Source organism: Lepus europaeus, chromosome 18 (genome assembly GCF_033115175.1).
Source record: "Lepus europaeus isolate LE1 chromosome 18, mLepTim1.pri, whole genome shotgun sequence".
Lineage (NCBI taxonomy): Eukaryota > Metazoa > Chordata > Mammalia > Lagomorpha > Leporidae > Lepus > Lepus europaeus.
Genome location: NC_084844.1, coordinates 36,708,486 through 36,729,711, shown reverse-complemented (window position 1 = coordinate 36,729,711; position 21,226 = coordinate 36,708,486). Strand labels below are relative to the sequence as shown.

Below are 21,226 nucleotides of genomic sequence, written 5' to 3'. Positions count from 1 at the left end.
TGGGAAGCTTCAGCAGTCACTCATGCTCTTCTTACCAGGTTTCAAGTACTGTACAGCATACGGTAGTTGTTTTATCTGTTTATAATCTATGGTTTGAAGCCTTGATATGATACTTTTAGCTATTATATGACAGAAAAAAACACAAAATTACTGATAGTTCTGCTCTTTGTATCTATCATTTACCTTAAACATACCTGGAAAAGGAGATTTAAAAATTCATTGGCAAGAACATTTTTCACACTCCAGATCTGATAGTCTTCCAGAGTAAGATGGCCCATCTGAAAAAGAGGCATTCAAGAAGATCTTAGATGAAGATCATTTATTTCGTTTATAAATAAAACCTGGTTTATTAAGCTTAATTTCTGAAAGCAAACCCATAGTTTATAGTAGATGCTATGTGTTCACCTGAAGAGTCAGCAGACAGTACAAGGGGTCTACACAAAGGTCATGTAAAACTCACATTATGAAAAACCTATGCACGGACTTCAAAATGTTTTTGCAATGAAGTAAACTTATCTTTTAATACCATTTTTCCATGATTTTTTTAAAATGCCCTGAAATGAATTTAAAAGTGACAAAACTTACACAAATGCCATTTGTAATTTTGTTCAAGTAGTCAATGTTAACAGAAACATCTAGCAACATTAACAGATTTCAGAAGAAATTTAAAGGATTGGGGCTGGCGCCGTGGCTCACTTGGCTACTCCTCCACCTGCGGCGCCAGCATCCCATATGGGTGCCGGGTTCTAGTCCCAGTTGGTTCTCTTCCAGTCCAGCTCTCTGCTGTGGCTCGGGAAGACAGTGGAGGACGGCCCAAGTGCTTGGGCGCCTGTACCCACGTGGGAGACCAGGAGGAAGCACCTGGCTCCTGGCTTCGGATCGGCGCAGTGCGCCAGCTGTAGCTGCCATTTGGGGGGGATGAACCAACTGAAGGAAGACCTTTCTCTATTTCTCTCTCACTGTCAAACTCTATCTGTCAAATACATAAAAAAAAAAAAAAAAAAAAAAGAAAGAAATTTAAAGGAGCTTAATGATTTACCAAGAATGAACATCTACGTTACAATTCCACAATTGCAACTGTTAATACAATTAGTATTATTTCTCTAAATTAAATAAAGCAGTATTTTTGTCATGTCAATGTGTACCACAAACCACATATACATGTAGAAGTCAATCTATATACTTTTTTCCTATCAGGAAAAAATATAATCAAATGTTCGTTATTTCATGTGTTCAACAATTACTAAACAATCCTAGATGATGACATTTTTAGCTTTTATTTAATAATGTTGAGCTTTTCCATTATATAATATCATAAAAAATATCATACAGCATAAGACCTTAAATAATGTCAGTTATAATAATTGGCTTTCATGATACAACTTTCACTCAGATACATATTTTTAAAATATATATCTGAAAGACAGAGAAAAAGAGAGGGGGAGGGAGGGAGGAAGGAAGGGAGAAATCTCCCATTCACTGGTTGATTCCCAAAATGCCTGCAATGGCCAAGGCTATACTGGGCCAAAGTCAGGAGTTAGGAACTCAATCTGGGTCTCCCAGTAACCCAACTACCTGCTGCCTCTCAGGGTGTACATTAGTAGGAAGTGAGAACCGAGAATGAAGCTGGCCCTGGCACCCTGATACTAGATGTGGGCATCCCAAGTATGTCTTAAGTGCTACACCAAACACCCACCCTAACATTGATATATTAATACCAATCGAAATGTTGTATAACAGATAGTAATTTCTTCATCTTTACTTTTCTAACCCCACTGCAATGCAGAAGGTAAACAAGTATAAGCTTACTCCTATACTTTCCCTAGGAACATTTAATAGCAAAAGCTTATAAGTTGTGGTAATGCAAACAGATGTAGTTTAACTGGGTAGGCCTATGCACAGACATATTTAGTGAATCTCACAACCAATAAAAAAAAAAAAAACTACCCATATTCTAAAAAATTTACATATGAACAAAGATATTCTAGCAACATTGTTTACTCTTGTCTTTTTTTTTTAATTAATTTATTTCATTTGAAAGAATTACACAGAGAAAGGCAAGGCAGAGAGAGAGAGAGGTCTTCCATCAGCTGGTTAGCTGGCTGCAATGGTCAGAGCTGAGCCGATCAGAAGCCAGGAGCCTGGAGCTTCTTCCAGGTCTCCCATGTGGGTGCAGGGGCCCAAGCACTTGGGCCATCTTCTACTGTTTTCCCAGGCCATAGATGAGAGCTGGATTGGAAGTGGAGTAGCTGGGACTCGAACCGGCACCATATGGGATGCCAACACTACAGGCAGAGGCTTCATCTACCATGCCACAGCTCCGGTCCCTACCTTTGCTTTTAAGACTTATTTTATTTAGTTGAAAGGCAGAGTTAGGAGAGAAAGATCTTCCATCCACTGGTTCACTCCCCAGGCCAGAGCCTCATCCGGTTTTCCCACATGAATGCAGGGGCCCAAGCACTTGAGCCATCTTCTGCCACTTTCCCAGGCACATTAGCATGGTTAAAGATTGGAAGTGGAGCGGCTGGGACTTGAGCCGGCACCCATATGGGATGCTAGCACTGCTGACAACACTGGTCTCTACCCTCAATTTCTCTTATACTTCAAATGTATCTGTCAGCTGCACTCTGAACTACTAACAAGGAAAACCTCGGATATTTTTTAAAAAGTATTTTCATTTTATTTGAAAGGTAGATAGTGATAGACCATCTACTGGTTCATTCCCTGAATGCCCCAAGTAGTGAGGGCCACAGTGGCCCAAAAGTAACATCCAGGAACTCAATCTGGGAGTCCTACACAAATGGTGGGGACCCAAGAACTTAAGGAATCTCCTGCTGCCTCCCAGGGTGTGCATCAGGAGGAAGCTGGATAGGAAAGGGAGCTGACACTTGAACCAGGCATTCCAATTCGGGATGCAGGTCTCCCAAAAGCCTGTCCTACTCACTTTGTTGTTAAAAGTTGACTTGTGGAATCATTGAAGTGGACTTGTGGAATCACTTATGTAATCAAGAGTTCAATAGCCACACCACAGATATGTAAAGATTATAATAATTAAGAAAATCTTCCAAATCAAGGTAGAAAACTATATTAAGGGGAAAGTTAGAAAAAATTCCTCATCTTTGTTTTTTCAAATAAATTTATGCTGAAAAAGTAAAACACTGGGAGAAGGGATAGGCAAATCTTTTGATTGACTAATATTGAATCACAGAGTGTTTCTTACCAAATCAATTATTTTTTAAATATTTATTTATTTATTTATTTATTTGAAAGTCAGAGTACACAAAGAAAGAAAGGTAGAGAGAGAGGTCTTTCATCCGCTGGTTCACTCCCCAATTGGCTGCAACAGCCGGAGCTGTGCCGATCCAAAGCCAGGAGCCAGGAGCTTCTTTGGGGTCTCCCACATGGGTGTAGGGGCCCAAGAAATTGGGCCATCTTCTACTGCTTTCCCAGGCCATAGCAGAGAGCTGAATCAAAAGAGGAGCAGTTGGGACTTGAACCAGCACCCATATGGGACATCGGCACTGCAGGTAGTGGCTTTACCTGTTATGCCACAGCACCGGCCCTCATTTTTTTTTTTTTTAAGATATATTTATTTGAAAGGCATAGTTTCAGAGAAAGAGAAAGGGGGGGGGGGAGAGGGGGGAGAGGGAGAGAGGGAGGGAGGGAGGGAGGGTGAGTGAGTGTGAAAGTGCACTTCCATCTGCTGGTTTACTCCCCAAATGGCCATAATGGCCAGGGCTGGGCCCAGGAGCTTCTTCTGGTCTCCCTACGTGGGTGCAGGGGCCCAAGCACTTGGGCCATCCTCCACTGCTTTCCAAGGTGCATTAGCAGAGAGCTGAATTGGAAGTGGAACAGCTAGGACTTGAACTGGAACACATATGGCATGCTGGCACTGCAAGCAGCATCTTATCCTGCTACACCACAGCATTGGCTCCATTGCGATCACTTTTTTTTTTTTTTTTAAAGATTTATTTATTTATTTGAAGGCAAGTTACAGAGAGGCAGAGGCAGAGAGAGAGACAGAGAAAAAGAGAGCTCTTCCATCTTTCCATCCACTGGTTCAGTCCCCAGATGGCTGCAACAGCCGGAGATGCGCTGATCTGAAGTCAGGAGCCAGAAGCTTCTTCCAGGTTTCCCATGAAGGACTTGGGCCATCTTCCACTGCTTTCCCAGGCCACAGCAGAGAGCTGAATTGGAAGTGGGCACCCACAGAGGATGCCGGCTGCAGGCAGCGGCTTTACCTGCTAAGCCAGAGTGTCGGCGCCCCCCTCCCACTTTAAAGATTTATTTACAATCACTTTTTAAACTGTCCTGTTCTTCTACAGCAAAGAGGAATCCTCTGAAGAGTTTTCCCCCCTTAAATCAGCTGAAAGCATCTGGACACGTAATACATGATATCCAAGAGGATTTCTGATGTAGGAGCCTGTTGCTCACATCACACTACTATCAAAGTGCTCAACTCCATAACCATTCACTAGTATCCCTCGTGCCTTTGAAAATTATTTTTTGGCTATAGCAATATTGTTATTATTTTTATTTTAAAGGAAGACAGATAGAGACTTTCTTCTGCTTAGTTCATTCCCCAAATATCCACAACAATCAGTATTGGGTCAGACCAAAGCCAGGGGCTAAGAAGAACTCAGTGTACAGCACCCAGATGAGTAGCAAGGATGGAAGTACTTGACCTATCACCACCACCTCCCAGAGTACTCACTAGCAGGACTGGAACCAGGATGTGAAACCAGGAACTATGGTATGAGACGCAGGCATCCCAGGCAGTATCTTAACCACTGAGCTAAATGCCAGTGCCCCCAATTTGATTTTTAAAGATATAAGAATGAACCATAGGTATATTCACAGCATAAAACTATGCAGAGGCTAAGAGCAATCTCTCTATATTAAATATTTTTAAAAGATTCATTTATTTACTTGAGAGGCAGAGTTACAGAAAGAGTGAGAGACAGAGAGAGAGAGATCTTCCATCTGCTGGTTCACTCCCCAGATGGCCACAACTGCCGGAGCTAGACTGATCCAAAGCCAGGAGCCAGGAGCTTTCTCCAGGTCTCCTACGTGGGTACAGAAGCTCAAGGAATTGGGCCATTCTCTACTGTTTCCTCTGCTGCATTAGCAGGAACCTGGATCAGAAGGGGATCAGCCAGGACTCAAACTGGCAGTCATATGGGATGCCAACATCACAGGCAGTGGCTTAATCTGCTATGCATAAGCGCTGTTTCCTACACTTTTTTTTTTTTTCCTTTTTGACAGGCAGAGTTATAGATAGTGAGAGAGAGAGAGAGACAGAGAGAAAGGTCTTCCTTCCGTTGGTTCACCCCCCAAATGGTCACCATGGCTGGAGCTATGCCAATCCAAAGCCAGGAGCCAGGTGCCCCCTCCCGGTTTCCCATGCGGGTATAGGGGCCCAAACACTTGGGCCATCCTCCAATACCTTCCTGGGCCATAGCAGAAAGCTGGACTGGAAGAGGAGTAACCGGGACTACTACCCGGTGCCCCAACTGGGACTAGAACCCGGGGTGCTGGCGCCGCAGGCGGAGGATTAGCAAAGTGAGCCACGGTGCTAGCCCCATACATGGTTTTATATTTAGCATATGAAAGATACATAATAAACATTTTTGAAATTTAGAAAAAGTTAATTTATTATTAAATTACAAAAAATGATGGCAAAATAGCTTCACAATATTATTTAATTTTTAAAATATAAAACAAGGACTGGCATTGTACATAGCAGGTTGAGCCACAGCCTACAATGTCAGTATCCCACATAAGTGCCAGTTTTAAGTCCCAGATGCTCCACTTCCAAACCAATTTCCTGCTAATGTACCTGGGAAAGCAGTGGAAGATGGCCCAAGTCCTTGGGTCCCTGCATTCACATGGGAGACCCAGAAGGCTCCTGGCTTTGGCTTGGCCCAGCCCCAGCTGTTGCAGCCATTTGGGGTGTAAACCAGCAGACAGAAGACTCTCTCTGTCTCTCCCTCTCTCTTCTCTCTCTATATATCTCTGCCTTTCAAATAAATATATCTTTAAAAATGTATATATATAAAACACATACAATGGATAGAAATGTATTCAACACTTCATAGAAGTCAGAATATTATTACCTTCCTCTTCTCCACAACGGAGAAAAGCTAAAATTTTAATTCTTAAAAAATATATATAGAACAGGATTTGTAGGCTATTGCACATCAGATACCTCAGTCACAAGGAGCAAAAGAGGAACATGTGTTACATAACAATGGTTTCTAAGAGTATGGTTATGTTTTGATAAATTTCAAATCATTATGGAGTTTTACAACAATCAGGGGTGACAGAACTATCTAGGACAGAATAATGAAGAATGCCAACAGAGAGGGAAATTACAATGAAAAGCTACATTTCAAAATGCCTTGTATCTTTGAAGCAATAACCTTTATTATTATTATGCCTGTACCAGTATGACTCATTTTAATTACACAGTATTTAGCATTTGTAACAGGCCGGGGAACTCAAGTAAAATAATGAAAATGTGTTAATTTTTACTAGTTTTGTCATTTGAAAATCCAGGCTTTTGAAAAATAATTTATCTGGGGCTGGCACTGTGGTGTAGAAGGTTAAGCCTCTGTCTGCGACACTGCATCCCATATGTGCACCCATTACAGTCCTGGCTGCTCCACTTCTGATCCACCTCCTTGCTAATGTACCTGGGAAAGCAGTGCAAGATGGCCCAAGTGCTTGGGCCTCTGCAACCACGTGGGTGACCAGGAAGAAGCTCCTGGCTCTTGGCTCCTAATTGGCCAGGCTCTGGCTGTTGCAGCTGTCTGGGGAGTGAACCAGCTGATGGAAGATCTCTCTCTGTAACTCTGCATCCCAAATAAATAAAAAAAAATATTTATTTGAGTAGCACATCATTGCGGGGGGAGGGGGAGGAAAGAGGAAGGAGGGAGGGAGGGAGAGAATGAACTCCCCTTTCACTAGTTCACTCCCCAAATGACTGCAAACTGGACCTGGCCAAAAGCCACAGACTGAAGACTAGGACCCAGCAATTCAATCCAGGTCTCCCTCGTGGGTGGCAGGAACCCAACACTTGAGTCTTCACCTCTGCCTCCCAGGGTCTGCATTAGCAGGAAGCTCAAGGTAGAAGCCAAAGCCAAGAATTGAACCCAGGTGCTCCAATATGGGAAACAGGCATCTTAACTGCTAGGCTAAATGCTCACCTTGAAAAATCCAGAATTTTAATAAAAACAAAATAAATGCAGTTTTAAAAGAACAGTTGTAATTTATGTGTCTTGTGTAGTAAGTATAAGAACTTCTAGAAAAATGAACTAAATATAAAATGCTTAAGACAGTAAAAATAATTTTTAGGATGATAATCTGATTCTTTTTTTGTATTTAAAGTAATCACAGGCCAGCGCCGTGGCTTAACAGGCTAATCCTCCGCCTTGTGGCACTGGCACACCGGGTTCTAGTCCCGGTTGGGGCACCGGATTCTATCCCGGTGGCCCCTCTTCCAGGCCAGCTCTCTGCTATGGCCCGGGAAGGCAGTGGAGGATGGCCCAAGTCCTTGGGCCCTGCACCCTCACGGGAGACCAGGAGAAGCACCTGGCTCCTGCCTTCGGATCAGCGAGATGCGCTGGCCGCAGCGGCCATTGGAGGGTGAACCAACAGCATAAAGGAAGACCTTTCTCTCTGTCTCTCTCTCTCACTATCCACTCTGCCTGTCAAAAAAAAAAAAAAAAAAAAAAAGTAATCACAAAAATTCAAGGAATGTGGTAAGGGTACACAGATATCAAAGATATTTTAACAAACATGAACAAAAGGAATACTAGTGGGGCCGGCGCTGTGGCGCAGTGGGTTAATGCCCTGGCCTAAAGCTCTGGCATCCTATATGGGCACTGGTTCGAAACCCGGCTGCTCCACTTCCAATCTAGCCCTCTGCTATGGCCTGGGAAAGCAGTAGAAGATGGCCCAAGGCCTTGGGCCCCTGCACCCGCGTGGGAGACCCGGAAGAAGCTCCTGGCTCCTGGCTTCGGATCGGCTCAGCTCCGGCCGTTGCAGCCAATTGGGGCGTGAACTAGCAGATGGAAGACCTCTCCTCTCTCTGTGTAACTCTGACTTTCAAATAAATAAATAAATCTTTTTTTTTTTTTTAAAAAAGGAATACTAGTTATAACCACAAAGATTTGGCATGAGTACAATGATGGTCAAAAGCCTATTTGCTATACTAACATTTGAGAAATAATTAATATTCAGAGTAAAAATATACACAGCATTATGCTTAGAAACTAGAGTTGTTGTTTTGCTTTCTCAGAAAAATTTTTTAAAGATTTATTTCTTTATTTGAAAGGCAGAGTTACAGAAAGGCTGTGCTAAAGAAAGAGAGAGAGAGAGACAGAGAAAGAGAGGTCTTCCATCTGCTAGTCACTCCCCAGATGGCCACAATGGCCAGAGCTGTGCTGATCTGAAGCCAGGAGCCAGGAGCTTCCTCTGGGTCTCCCACATGGGTGTAGGGGCCCAAGAATTTGGGCCATCTTCCACTGCTTTCCCAGGCCACAGCAGAGAGCTGGATCAGAAGTGGAGCAGCCAGATACAAATGGTGCCCATATGGGATGTTAGCACCGCAGGTGGTGGCCCTACCTACTATACCACAGCACCGGCCCATTCTCTCAATTTAATTAACATTTTACTGATTGAAATTAGGACTGATTAGGTGTAATCATGAGTTTTTCCTCAAGCAAATTCACAACTATAAGATTTATCTGTAAATGTGCTCCATTTAAATACGGCTTGACCATCAAACTGGTATCAGATGATCACACTGCTCTGCTCTACTTCAATCTTCCAGGTTCCCCATAGTTTGCTATAAAGTTCAACTCCTGCCCTTTGTACCCAGGGACCTCCATGTTGTGACCCTAGTCCAGGCCTCCAACCTCAAACATATCCATCTGTTTGTTCCAGCCACATGATATTATGGGCAGTTCCAGGACCACAGAGGTCGCATCACACAGCATCTCCTATCCTACCACTTGGTGTTCCTTCTTTTAGCCATCACTTTTCAACCTTGACAGTGGTCACAATCCCACAGAAACCTCCTTGATTCTCCCAGCTGAATTCAGAGTCCCTTTTGTAGGTCCCCACAATACCCTCAGATATGATGATTCCTTATGGAATGATGACTTAAGAAAGAAAAAACAATTGGCTGGCACTGTGGCTCACTTGGCTAATCCTCCGCCTGCGGCGCCAGCACCCCAGGTTCTAGTCCTGGTTGGGGCGCCAGGTACTAGTCCCAGTTGCTCCTCTTCCAGTCTGGCTCTCTGCTGTGGCGCGGGAGGGCAGAGGAGGATGGCCCAAGTGCTTGGGTCCTTGCACCCACATAGGAGACTGGGAGGAAGTACCCAGCTCCTGGCTTTGGATAGGTGAAGCGCCGGCTGTGGCGGCCATTAGGGGAGTGAACCAATGGAAGGAAGACCTTTCTCTCTGTCTCTCTCTCACTGTCTGTAACTCTCTCTCTGTCTCTCTTTCTCACTGTCTAACTCTGCCTGGGGGGGGGGGGGGACTGATTTTATTTGGTTTCTAAACTTCTATTTTATAATTCCATTGTCATCTATCTTCTACTGCTCTCCTTATAAATCAATGTTTGAGTAGAAAGAATCTAATGCAAATATGCTTAAGATACGTATACTTTCAATTTCACAAGGACACATGGACGTTGTAATAATGCAAGTTATAGAAGCAGACCTTTTATGATACCATTACTAATAAATGCTATCAAACGAAGTAATTCAAGGATTTATTTATTATAAAGTACATGCTTATTCCTGCTATTACATGTTTATTCTGGTTGCTATTAAGGGAGTCAAAAGAGGTCCTTTCCAATTAAAAAAATATTTTAAATATATGTACCACACACATTCCCTTATATTTCTTCCCAGGTACTCCATATACCCCTGAAGTCACTGTACCAACTTCTATCACTATGTTAATTTCATTTCTATTCTTGAATTGAATAAATGGAATCATACAGTATGTATTCCTTTTTGCTAGGTTTCTTTTGTAGAATGTTAGCCTTAATATAATTTAAAATGGAAGAAATAAAAATTGTAAAATACAGATGTCAAGGGTTATTATCGATTTAATTCTCATAAAATATTTCATACAGATCTAAATAAATATTTTCATTTATATTATACTTCATAGGTTCTGCTTGTCTGTAGAGGTAACCTGGCAGCATTTTCATCACAGGTCCAGGTGAGTACACAGTGCAGGATGATGCAGAAGAGCTCTGGGCATGTATAAAAGCTACACACCTCAATGCAAAGAACATGGTATTTTCAGAAAAAATAAAATAGTCTTAGTTACACTCACCTTTGTGGTATCATGTGCATCCAGTATGCCTTCTACAATGTCAGAGAGATCCATATGTAATTCCTTTAAAAACAGCAATCCGAAGGAGTAATTAGAAAAGAGTGAATACAATTTTTATTTTATTATTCAGCTCGTAAAGTATATGTTGCTTATTTTTAAATTATCACACACAATTCTCAAATCTGCTTCAAAAATTAGGATAAATTTTCCTGTGACTTTTTACTTTCTTCTTACTTTATACAATAAGTTCAGCTTACTAATTTTTTCCAAGCCAAACCTTCTTCTCAATTTTGCATCTCTTTTATTTATTGGAAAACCAGAGAGACAGACACACAGATAGATAGATCTTTCATCTGCTGGTTAGCTTTCCAAATACCTGCAAGAGCCAGGAACTCTATCTGGGTCTCCCACATGGGTGACAGGCACCCAGGCAGAAGTAGCCTGGACGGGAACCAGGCTTTCCAACATGGCATGTGGGCATCACACACAGGTGACTTAACCACTGTATCAAATGCTGGCTCCATCTGTTTTTTTTTTTCTCTAGCTCATTCCATTTTCCTGTTGGGATTTTAAATGCAACAAGACGTACACAATCAGAACTTACAGGGATGTCATCAGTGCGGTTGTCCTTCCAGACCTCTAAAAGCGCGACCACCATGTCTCTGAGCTCAACTCTGGACAGCACTCCATCTCGGTCAACATCGAACACCTTGAAGCAAACTAACAAAAAGAAACTCTCATGGAGCAAAAGTATCTTCATATTCTGAAGATACTTATTAGAAGTATCTACAGTAGAAGGTATCTTATTAGGTGTCCTTGTGTAATTACTTAGTGTTTTTTGTTTTGTTTTTTTTTTTTTTTTTTGGACAGGCAGAGTGGACAGTGAGAGAGAGACAGAGAGAAAGGTCTTCCTTTTTGCTGTTGGTTCACCCTCCAATGGCCGCTGCGGCCGGCGCATCTCGCTGGTCCGAAGGCAGGAGCCAGGTGCTTCTCCTGGTCTCCCATGAGGGTGCAGGGCCCAAGCACTTGGGCCATCCTCCACTGCCTTCCCGGGCCATAGCAGAGAGCTGGCCTGGAAGAGGGGCAACCGGAATAGAATCTGGCACCCCAACTGGGACTAGAACTTGGTGTGCTGGCGCCGCAAGGTGGAGGATTAGCCTGTTAAGCCACGGCACCAGCCTAATTACTTAGTTTTTTAAACAAGGATATTCTGGAGTAGCTCTCTGGAGCAGACTAAACCTACTCCCTGTACATGAATTGATCCCTCAAAATCATTACCTGGATCAGGGAGCTCCTTCAGCCAAACCTAGAGCTTATATTATAAGCCAGAAAGCGTTAAGTCATCCCACAATGTGACAATACATTATAGGGTTTGAGGTGGTAATGTGAACACTTAAGTTTATTTCTTATATTCAAAACCAATCATTGCAAACTTTTTAAAATATTTCACATACATTGAGAATCAGTAAGAAAAAGCTGGTGTAAAGGTAGTGTACTTCCACTTTACCTCTCCAATGTAACAGTGTACAAATACATTCAACTTTGAAAAGAACAATTTCAACTCCTCATAAAAGTTCTTCAACGTGCTAAAAACTAGAAAATCAGCAATTTGCTAATTATCTTCAAATGATTCACTCAGTCTGTTAATCTCCATTATAAAAATTTCCATTTCAAAAGTAGTAATTAGTGGGGGCCTTGCTCTGGCCCCTGGGAGCTCACTTGCAGGTGAATTAAATCCGACCAAAGGGAAAAAAAAATGTAGTAATTAGCCTCAAATGAGAGGCAGAGTTCACACTTCCTATTTAACATTAAATTTTAATGCAAAAAAATCATAAAGTAACAGTAGATAAACAAGGAATAAAAATAAAAATAATTCATAATTTTTAGGATTAAAAACTTATGTCACAGAATAGTTATGGTTTTAAATCAATTCAGTATATCATAGTATAATATTACTATGTAAGATAAAAATATCAAATAGTTCTATTTTAGAAAGACAAAAAGATAATGACCTTAGTAAATATATTTGAATTAGGTTCTAATTAAATGTAAACTGCTGTAGTGTCTCAAATACAGTAAAGATTTAATAATGTAATGTTCTTATGCCTGTAAATTAGGCTGTTACAACATTTTTAGCTAGGGTAAAAAAAGGACATTTTAGTATTTAATATAATTGTGTTTTGATCATAAATTTCATTCCAATAAAATATTAACATGTATAAGTTAAAGACTTATACTTCAGATTATGTAAGACACAAAATTCTCTATATAGACTACTAGAAAACATTTCCTAAATGGTTAATAAAACTTTTCTTAAATATATCATAGCTGATTGGTTCATTTATCAGGAAATACAAACTATTCAGGAAAATCAACCCCACTGTTAATAACAAAGAATCTTGGGGCTGGCGCTGTGGCATAGCTAGTAAAGCTGCTGCCTGCAGTGCTGGCATCCCATATTGGCACCGGGTAGAGTTCCGGCTGCTCCACTTCCGATCCAGCCCTCCGCTATGGCCTGGGAAAGCAGCAGAGGATGGCTCAAGTAGTTAGGCCACTGATCTCGCGTGGGAGACCTAGAGGAAGCTCCTGTTTCCTGACTTTGGATGGCGCAGCTCCAGCCGATGTGGCCAACTGGGGAGTGAACCAGCGGACAGAAGACCTCTCTCTCTCTGCCTCTCCTTCTCTCTCTGTGTAACTCTGACTTTCAAATAAATAAATAAATCTTCAAAAAAAAAAAAAATAATAAGGAATCTTAACTATTCCATAGTAACAAAACAAAATGAAACAAAAAAAGATTCTTGATTTTTCAGAGTAATTTCAATAAAATCCCAATAGGAGACTGGTATCTGCCAACCTCAAAAAGTTATAAAAATTAAACTTTAATCCACAGATGATTTTACATGGATAAAAGCTGATTTTCTTTTTACAATTTTTGTCATAGTGTTTAACATACTTACATTTTTGTCTTTCAGCCAGGGGGCCCCTGCAACATGCTGATAATCCACAAGATATCTCCTTAAAATCTATGTGATTGTCACGATTTTCATCAAAAGCATTAAACAAACCTGTAAGATAGGAAAAGACAACATAAATCACAACCAACACACTTTCTAATATTAATACTGACAGGTTTACAGAAGAGAGAATGAAAACACTCATAAACTGGTTGAAGAAAGAAAAGAAAAGAACATTTATCAGTAGTTCCCAATGGCTAAGAAAGTGGTTTTTTTTTTCCTCTTGGTATAATTATAATTTATATCTGATCCCAGCAGAAAATCCTATACATATTGTTAATGTTTGGGTTATACTTGTGTGGATTTCTCTTATATCAATACTTAGATAAAAATGTCTAAATTTTGCAAGTTGGTAAATAAAAAAAATTTTTTTAAATCCCAGAAAATCCAATACTTATCTTTACTTCTAAAGACTGAGATGAAAAAGAAAAAAAGAGAAAAGTGGAATTTCTTACTAAATGAATACTGAGGCCAGCGCCGTGGCTCCACAGGCTAATCCTCCGCCTAGCAGCGCCGGCACACCGGGTTCTAGTCCCGGTCAGGGCACCGATCCTGTCCCGGTTGCCCCTCTTCCAGGCCAGCTCTCTGCTGTGGCCTGGGAGTGCAGTGGAGGATGGCCCAAGTCCTTGGGTCCTGCTCCCCATGGGAGACCAGAATAAGCAACTGGCTCCTGCCTTCGGAACAGCGCGGTGCGCTGGCTGTAGCGCGCCAGCCGCGGCGGCCATTGGAGGGTGAACCAACGGCAAAAAGGAAGACCTTTCCCTCTGTCTCTCTCTCTCACTGTCCACTTGCCTGTCAAAAAGTAAAAAAAAAAAAAAAAAAAAAAAAAGAATACTGAAAGATACATGACAGTATAATGAACAAGATTCCATAATATAGCTCTTTTCATGAAGCAAAGGAAAACATCACAAGAGATAAGGACTCTATTATATCATGTTTAGACTAATCTTTTATACATGAATATTAAAAATTCCAAAAATCAAGAATTTTATCCTATGATTTTTTCAAACAAATTAGAAAAAAAATGGAATAACTTGTGCTTTCAAGTGAAATTACACATTAATCTCCAATTCTAAAAGTATAAAAACAACCATACTGTTGATACAAGTGGAAACCCAGAGCCCAACTTTCCCTGGTTCCCATAACAATCTGTATTTTTCAGATTCCTAAGTTAGTTAGAATATATAGTCCTGAAATCTAATTCAGCGTGTGCTTCAAGATTGGAAAACTAAAGCTTCACGAAGGTGTAAGGGGCTGGCATGGTGGCACAGCAGGTCAAGCCTCTGCTTGTGATGCTGGCATATCTTATTGGAGTCTAGGTCTGAGTTCTGGCTACTCTGCTTTTGATCCAGCTTCCTTAATGTGCTTGGGAAGGCATCACAAGATGGCTCAAGTACGGGGGCTCCTGCTACCCATGTAGAAGACCAGGATGATGTTTCTGACTTCAGCCTGGCCCAGTCCTAGCTGTTGTGGCCATTTGGGAAATGAACCAGTGAAGATTTTTCTGTCTCTCCTTCTCTCATTGTTGCTCTTTCAAATAAATAGATAAATATTTAAAGAAAAAAAGGTGAGTTTAAAAAGGTCAGAACCTATTCAGATTTAGAGGGGATGTCAGACATAGTCTACTCTGGTAGCTGAACTTTTTTTCTTTTTTGGATAGGTAGAGATATAGCAGTGGAATATTTTTTTTCTTTTTAAGATTTAATGATTTATTTGAAAGGCAGAGTTACAGAGAGGCAGAGGCAGTGAGATAGAGAAGTCTTCCACCTGCTAGTTTACTCCCCAAATGTCTGCAATGGCCAGAGGTGGGCCAATCCATAGCCAGGAGCCAGGAGCTTCTTTCCAGGTTCCCAACGTGGGCACAGGGGCCCAAGCACTTGGGCCATCTTCCACTGCTCTCCCAGGACATAGCAGAGAGCCGGATCAAAAGTGGAACAGCCAGGACTCAAACTGGCATCCATATGGGATGCCGGCACTGCAGGCAGAGACTTTACCTGCTATGCCACAGCAGTGGCTCCAGTGGAATATTCTATGAAGGAAAACAAGTGGTGCATCCTAGCTGAGGAAGAGCTATAGAAAACTGGAGCTTTCTTATTTGGTAGCCACTGGCACACTCCCTACAACAGCTACTACGCTGCTTCAGAAAAGCACAATTTCATAAATACTAATTTGGTCAAATTCACTTTATACGTGAAGATATTCACAAGCAGAGGTGTAGAGTGATTTCTGAATGGCTACACAGGTAGAATATGAAGCTAAAGATTACAATCTTAATTTCCACTTTTGTTTTTCCCATCTCACTATACAATTGCAAGAAACATAAAAATGATTAAGAACATCATCTTTTAGGGGTAGGCATTGTGGCACAGCGGGTTAAGCTGCTGCCTGTGATTTTGCCATTCCATATGGGCACTGGTGTGAGATCTGACTGCTTCTGATCCAGCTCCCCGTTAATGTGCCTGGGAAAGCAGTGGAAGATGGCCCAAGTGCTTGGGCCCCTGCACTCATGTGGGAGACCCAGAAAAAGCTCCAGGTTCCCAGCTTTGGCCTGGCCATTGCAGCCATTTGGGGAGTGAAACCAGCAGATGGAAACTCTCTCTCTCTTCCCTCTTTGTAACTCTTTCAAATAAGTAAATCTTAAAAAAAAAAAAAAAAAAAAAAAAAAAGAACACTGCCTTTTAGACTTAAAATGTGTTGGTTAGAAAGAAGAGAAAGGCTCAGATATATTTACTATTAAAGATTTGTAGAAAATGGAATGAGTCCTACCTTCACTTAGAGATGGACGAATAGGTGGTGAAACCAATGGGCCAAATGTCTCTAAATCAAATCTTCCAGTCCGGGACTGAGCCTTTAGCAACCAATAGCGTTTCTCGAGATCAATGATGTCTGATTCTTCCACTGAGAGAGAAATTAAACAAAATTATGAGACTTCAAGAATTCTCTTCTGGGAAGTTTGTTTACCCTGTTAATATATTTTCCAAGGGTATAATTTTCCATTTCACTTGTTAAATATAATCATGAACAAAACTGAAACTCTGAAAGATAAATCTATTATATGTAAAATGGTAAAACAATGAAATAAAAATGAGCACAAAGCAAGAGGTTTTAAAACAAATCTGCAATTCCTCATTACCAGGCTGCTGAAATGCAACACGTAAAATAATATACAACTGAGCCATTTCTTTTGGACTTCCCACACTACTTCTATCTCTATTCATTTTTGTTTACCTTCGGTCTCCATCCTGGATTTGAAGTTCATATGTACATCTTCCCTCCTGGCTAGACTATTTACACAGGATACAGAAAAGGACACATGTCTGAGTCATCCTATCAGCAGGGTGACTCACTTACACATTCAATATTGAATGAATAAATAGAAAAAATATGATCAAGAATGTTATAAGTAACAGAGTCAATAAATGACAGAGGAAGTAGAGTGGGATCCAAATGTGATAGATATTAGTAAAGTCATCAAAGCAAAGATGTTACTTTCCACTCATTCATAAGAAGGTAAACAAAAAAAATTACAGATAAGCTCCAACCATGGTAAAAAGCATATATGGAAGACTGGCATTGTGATGTAGTGGGTAAAGTTGCCTCCTGTAATGGGGGCATCCCATATGGGTGCCTGTTCAAGTCCCAGCAGCTCTACCTCCAATTCAACTCCCTGATAATCCAGCTCCTGGGAAAACTAGTAGAACATCTGCTGGTTCACTCCCCACAGGGCCGTAAGAGCCGAACTAGGCCAGTCCAAAGCCAGGAGCCAGGAGCTTTTTCCAGGTCTCCCACATGGATGCAGGGGCCCAAGGACCTGGGCCATCTTGAATTGTTTTCCCAGGATATTAGCAGGGAGCTGGATAGAAAGTGGAGCAGCCAGGACTTAAATTGCCGCCCATACAGAGTGCTGGTGTCACAGGCAGAGGCTCAACTTCCCACGCCACAGCACTGGCCTCTCTGCAACTCTTTCAAATAAATCAATAAAATCTTTAAAGAAAAGAAGCATATATAAAATATTTATTCTTAACTCAACAACCAAATCTAAGATATAAATACGGGAACTTCCAATTCTTTTTTTTTTTTTTTTTACTTTTTGACAGGCAGAGTGGACAGTGAGAGAGAGAGACAGAGAGAAAGGTCTTCCTTTGCCGTTGGTTCACCCTCCAATGGCCGCCACGGTAGGCGCTGCGGCCGGCACACCGCGCTGATCCGATGGCAGGAGCCAGGTGCTTCTCCTGGTCTCCCATGGGGTGCAGGGCCCAAGCACTTGGGCCATCCTCCACTGCACTCCCTGGCCACAGCAGAGAGCTGGCCTGGAAGAGGGGCAACCGGGACAGGATCGGTGCCCCGACCGGGACTAGAACCCGGTGTGCCGGCGCCGCAAGGCGGAGGATTAGCCTAGTGAGCCGCGGCGCCGGCCGGGAACTTCCAATTCTGACCATAATAGAATAGCTAGCACTAGATTTGTCCTCCTGACATAAAATACTAAAAAAAACCATATAAAATATATAAAACAACTGTTTCTAGAATCAGATAACAGGCAGTTCAGGACTGCGATTCCTGCAGGAAAGAAAACAAATGAGGTGAGGCCTGGATTTCAGCCTGTAGTCATTTTCCAGACTTCAGGAAGGAATGAGGAACCTATGTACAAAGATTTCACTGAATGAAGAACAGAGGTTGGATTTCAGAGAGGTTGAGTTAGGCAGCTGAAATCTGTATGGCAGAGTACTGTATATTAATGAGCTAAACAAAGAGGGAGCTCCAGAAATCCACACAGGTGTCTTGTTGAGTTTTGGCAGAACAATAGGCTGTATATGCAGAGAGAAACTCACTGAGGTTAGGCTAGGAACAAATACTAGGCAATTAGAAGCTAAAAAATATCTAGAGCTCAAATGAGGCTAGGTGATGTCTGAGTTCTGACCAGCAGAGTGGAGATCCTTTATTGAACAAAGGGAGTATTCATAGACTCCAGAGGTCTTTAAATTAGTTGGAAAAACAAACTGTAGACTATTACCAACTTGCCCCAAGAAAACTTAAATACAATTCTGCTCACTTTCTGCCAAAATAAATAAATAAATAAATACAAATTTAAAGAGGATGGGGAGAGTAGCAAGCTTTTTACTCAGTAGTCAAGGCACCTGCATCCCATTTTGCAGTGCCTGGGTATGAGTACTGGTTCTGTTTCAAGTTCTAGCTACATGCCACTGCACACCCCACGAGGCAGCAGGTGATCGCTCAGGTAGTTGGGTTCCTGAAAACCACATGGGAGACTCGGACTGAGTTCTTGGCTCCTGGCTTCAGCCTTGCTCAGACTCAGTTGTTTTAGGCATATGGGAATTGAACCAGTTGATAAAAGATCTCTGTCTCTGTATGTCTGTCTCATTTTTGCATGTGCACATGTGTTCTCTTTTTATATGTCTTACTGACTGTGGCATAGCAGATGAGGCCACCTGTTGTGCTAGCATCTCATATGGGCACCAATTCGTGTCTTGGCTGCTCCACTTCCAATCGGGCTCTGTGCTATGGCCTGGGAAGGCAGCAGAGGATGGTCCAGGTGCTTGGGCCCCTGTACTCGTGTGGGAGACCTGGAGAAAGCTCCTGGCTCCTGGCTTCGGATTGGCACAGCTCTGGCCATTGCGGCCATTTGAGAAGTGAACCAGCGGATGGAAGACTTTTCTCTGTCTCTCTGCCTCTGCCTCTCTGTAACTCTGCTTTTCAGATAAATAAATTTATCTTTTTTTTAAAAAAAGACCATTTAAATGCCTGAAAATATCAAGCTGATTCACAAATAACTATATATCAAAAAAATATTCCTGGCGTCAATGCTGTGGTTTATCAGGTTGAGCTGCTGCCTGCAGTGCCAGCATTCCATATGGAAGAGGGCTCCACTTCTGATCCAGCTCCCTGTCTTTTTTTTTTTTTAAAGATTTAGCAGAGAGCTGGATTGGAAGAGGAGCAGCTGGGACCCACGTGGGATGCCAGCACTGCACGCTACGGCTTTACCCGCTACGCCACAGTGCTGGCCCCGAGAATGAAGCTCTTTCACCTCCTTTTCCCAACACGAGGCAGAAACCCCCTCCCTCCAATCCATTACTTAACATGATTCTGGAAATTCTCACTAATGCACTAAGATAGAAAAATATGAAGTATGGGGGCCAGCACTGTAGTGTACTGGATTAAGTTACCACCTGTGACAACAGCACCCATATCAGAGCACTAGTTAAGAGTCCCAGATTAGGGTTGGTGCCATGGCATAGAGGTAAAGCTGCTGCCTGCAGTGCCGGCATCCCATATGGGCACTGGTTCAAGTCCCAGCTGCTCTGATCCAGTTCCCTGCTAATCTACCTGGGAAAGCAGTGGAGAATGGTCCAAGTACTTGGACCCATGGACCCACATGGGAGACCTGGAAGAAGCTCCGGCTCCTGGCTTTGCATCAGCCCAGCTCCAGCCACTGCAGCCATTTGGGGAGTGAACCAGCAGATAGAAGATAGCTTACTTGTTCTCTCTCTCTCTGGCTCTGCCTCTCTGTAACTCTACCTTTCATATACATAAATAAATCTTTAAAAGCTAATAATAAAAAAAATGAGTCCCAGATCTTTCACTTGCCATCCATATCCCTACTAATGTGTCTTGAAAAGCAGTAGAAAATGGCCTAACTTCTTGGGCTCCTGCCATCCATTCGGTAGACCAGAATGGAGTTCCAGGCTTAGGTTTTGGCCTGGCCCAGTCCAAACAGCCATGGTCCTTTGGGAAGTGAATCAGCAGTTGGAAGGTCTCTTTTTCTTTGTCTCTCTACCTTTCAAGTAAATAAAATAAATCTTTAAAAATTATGAAGTACAATACTGGAAAACAAGCAAGGTTATTATTGGCATTCAAGCAGAATACATATCACAAACCTCAAAAGAATCCATTATAACTCAGTTCAAAATCTATTGGAATACAAAATAAACATATAAAATCTATGCTCTTGTTATACAGTAAGAAAGAAGAGAAGGTAAAAAGTGTGTGGATGCTAGTAACCCTCGTGAAGAGACAAATACTTAAATGGGGGAGGGGTCCTAAAGAAAAGGAGTGACATCATCTAACCCACAGAACCATTCTTAGCTGTTGAGTTGAGAACAGCCTGGTGGGCAGCAAGAATACAAAGAATAGAAGTAGAAGACTACCTAAACATTCATTAAAGAGCTAAAATGGGGGGCTAGTGTTGTGGCACAGTGGGCTAAGCTGCTATATGAGCGCCGGCATCCCATATGGGTGCCAGTTCACATCCCAGCTGCTCCACTTCTGATCCAGCTCTCTGTCAATGACCTGGGAAAGCAGTGGAAGACGGCCCAAGTGCTTGGTCCCCAGCATGCATGTGAGAGACTGGGAAGAAAATCCTGGCTCTGGCTTTGGTCTAGTCCAGCCCTGGCCATTGCAGCCATTTGGGGTGTGAACCAGGGGATGGAAGATCTCTCTCTTGCTCACTGTCTCTTCACCTCTCTCTCTGTAACTCTGCCTTTCAAATAAATAAAATAAATCTTAAAAAGAAAGAAAGAAAAAAAAAAAACATTACGACCACAACAGACTTAACAGTAAAACGTGTTCTCAAAGATTTATTTCGTTTTAGTGTATTAAGTGGAGGATATTCTTATGTCCCATAAGTTTTAATTATGCCTAAGTGTCCAACTCCAGTGCTTGTTACTGAGAGAGGTCTTCCATCCGCTGCTTTACTCCCCAGATGGCCGCAATGGCCGGAGCTGTGCCAATTTGAAGCCAAGGACTTGGACCATCTTCTACTACTTTCCCAGACTATAGCAGAGAACTGGATCGGAAGAGGAGCAGCCAGGACTAGAACCGGTGCCCATAAGGGATGCCAG

At 42.1% G+C, this 21,226-nt stretch overlaps 1 protein-coding gene across 1 annotated transcript in view; it reads right to left on the bottom strand.

The window, feature by feature from the left end:
- Positions 1 to 21,226, bottom strand: part of USP32 (ubiquitin specific peptidase 32) — a 230,454-nt gene that overhangs the window by 82,770 nt on the left and 126,458 nt on the right. Inside the window, exons 6-10 of the mRNA XM_062215840.1 lie at positions 16,137 to 16,268; positions 13,314 to 13,421; positions 10,961 to 11,076; positions 10,357 to 10,419; positions 195 to 278 (exon numbers count right to left, since the gene is read on the bottom strand). Of these exons, the coding sequence (XP_062071824.1) occupies positions 195 to 278; positions 10,357 to 10,419; positions 10,961 to 11,076; positions 13,314 to 13,421; positions 16,137 to 16,268 (503 nt within the window). The remainder of the gene's footprint in view (positions 1 to 194; positions 279 to 10,356; positions 10,420 to 10,960; positions 11,077 to 13,313; positions 13,422 to 16,136; positions 16,269 to 21,226) is intronic.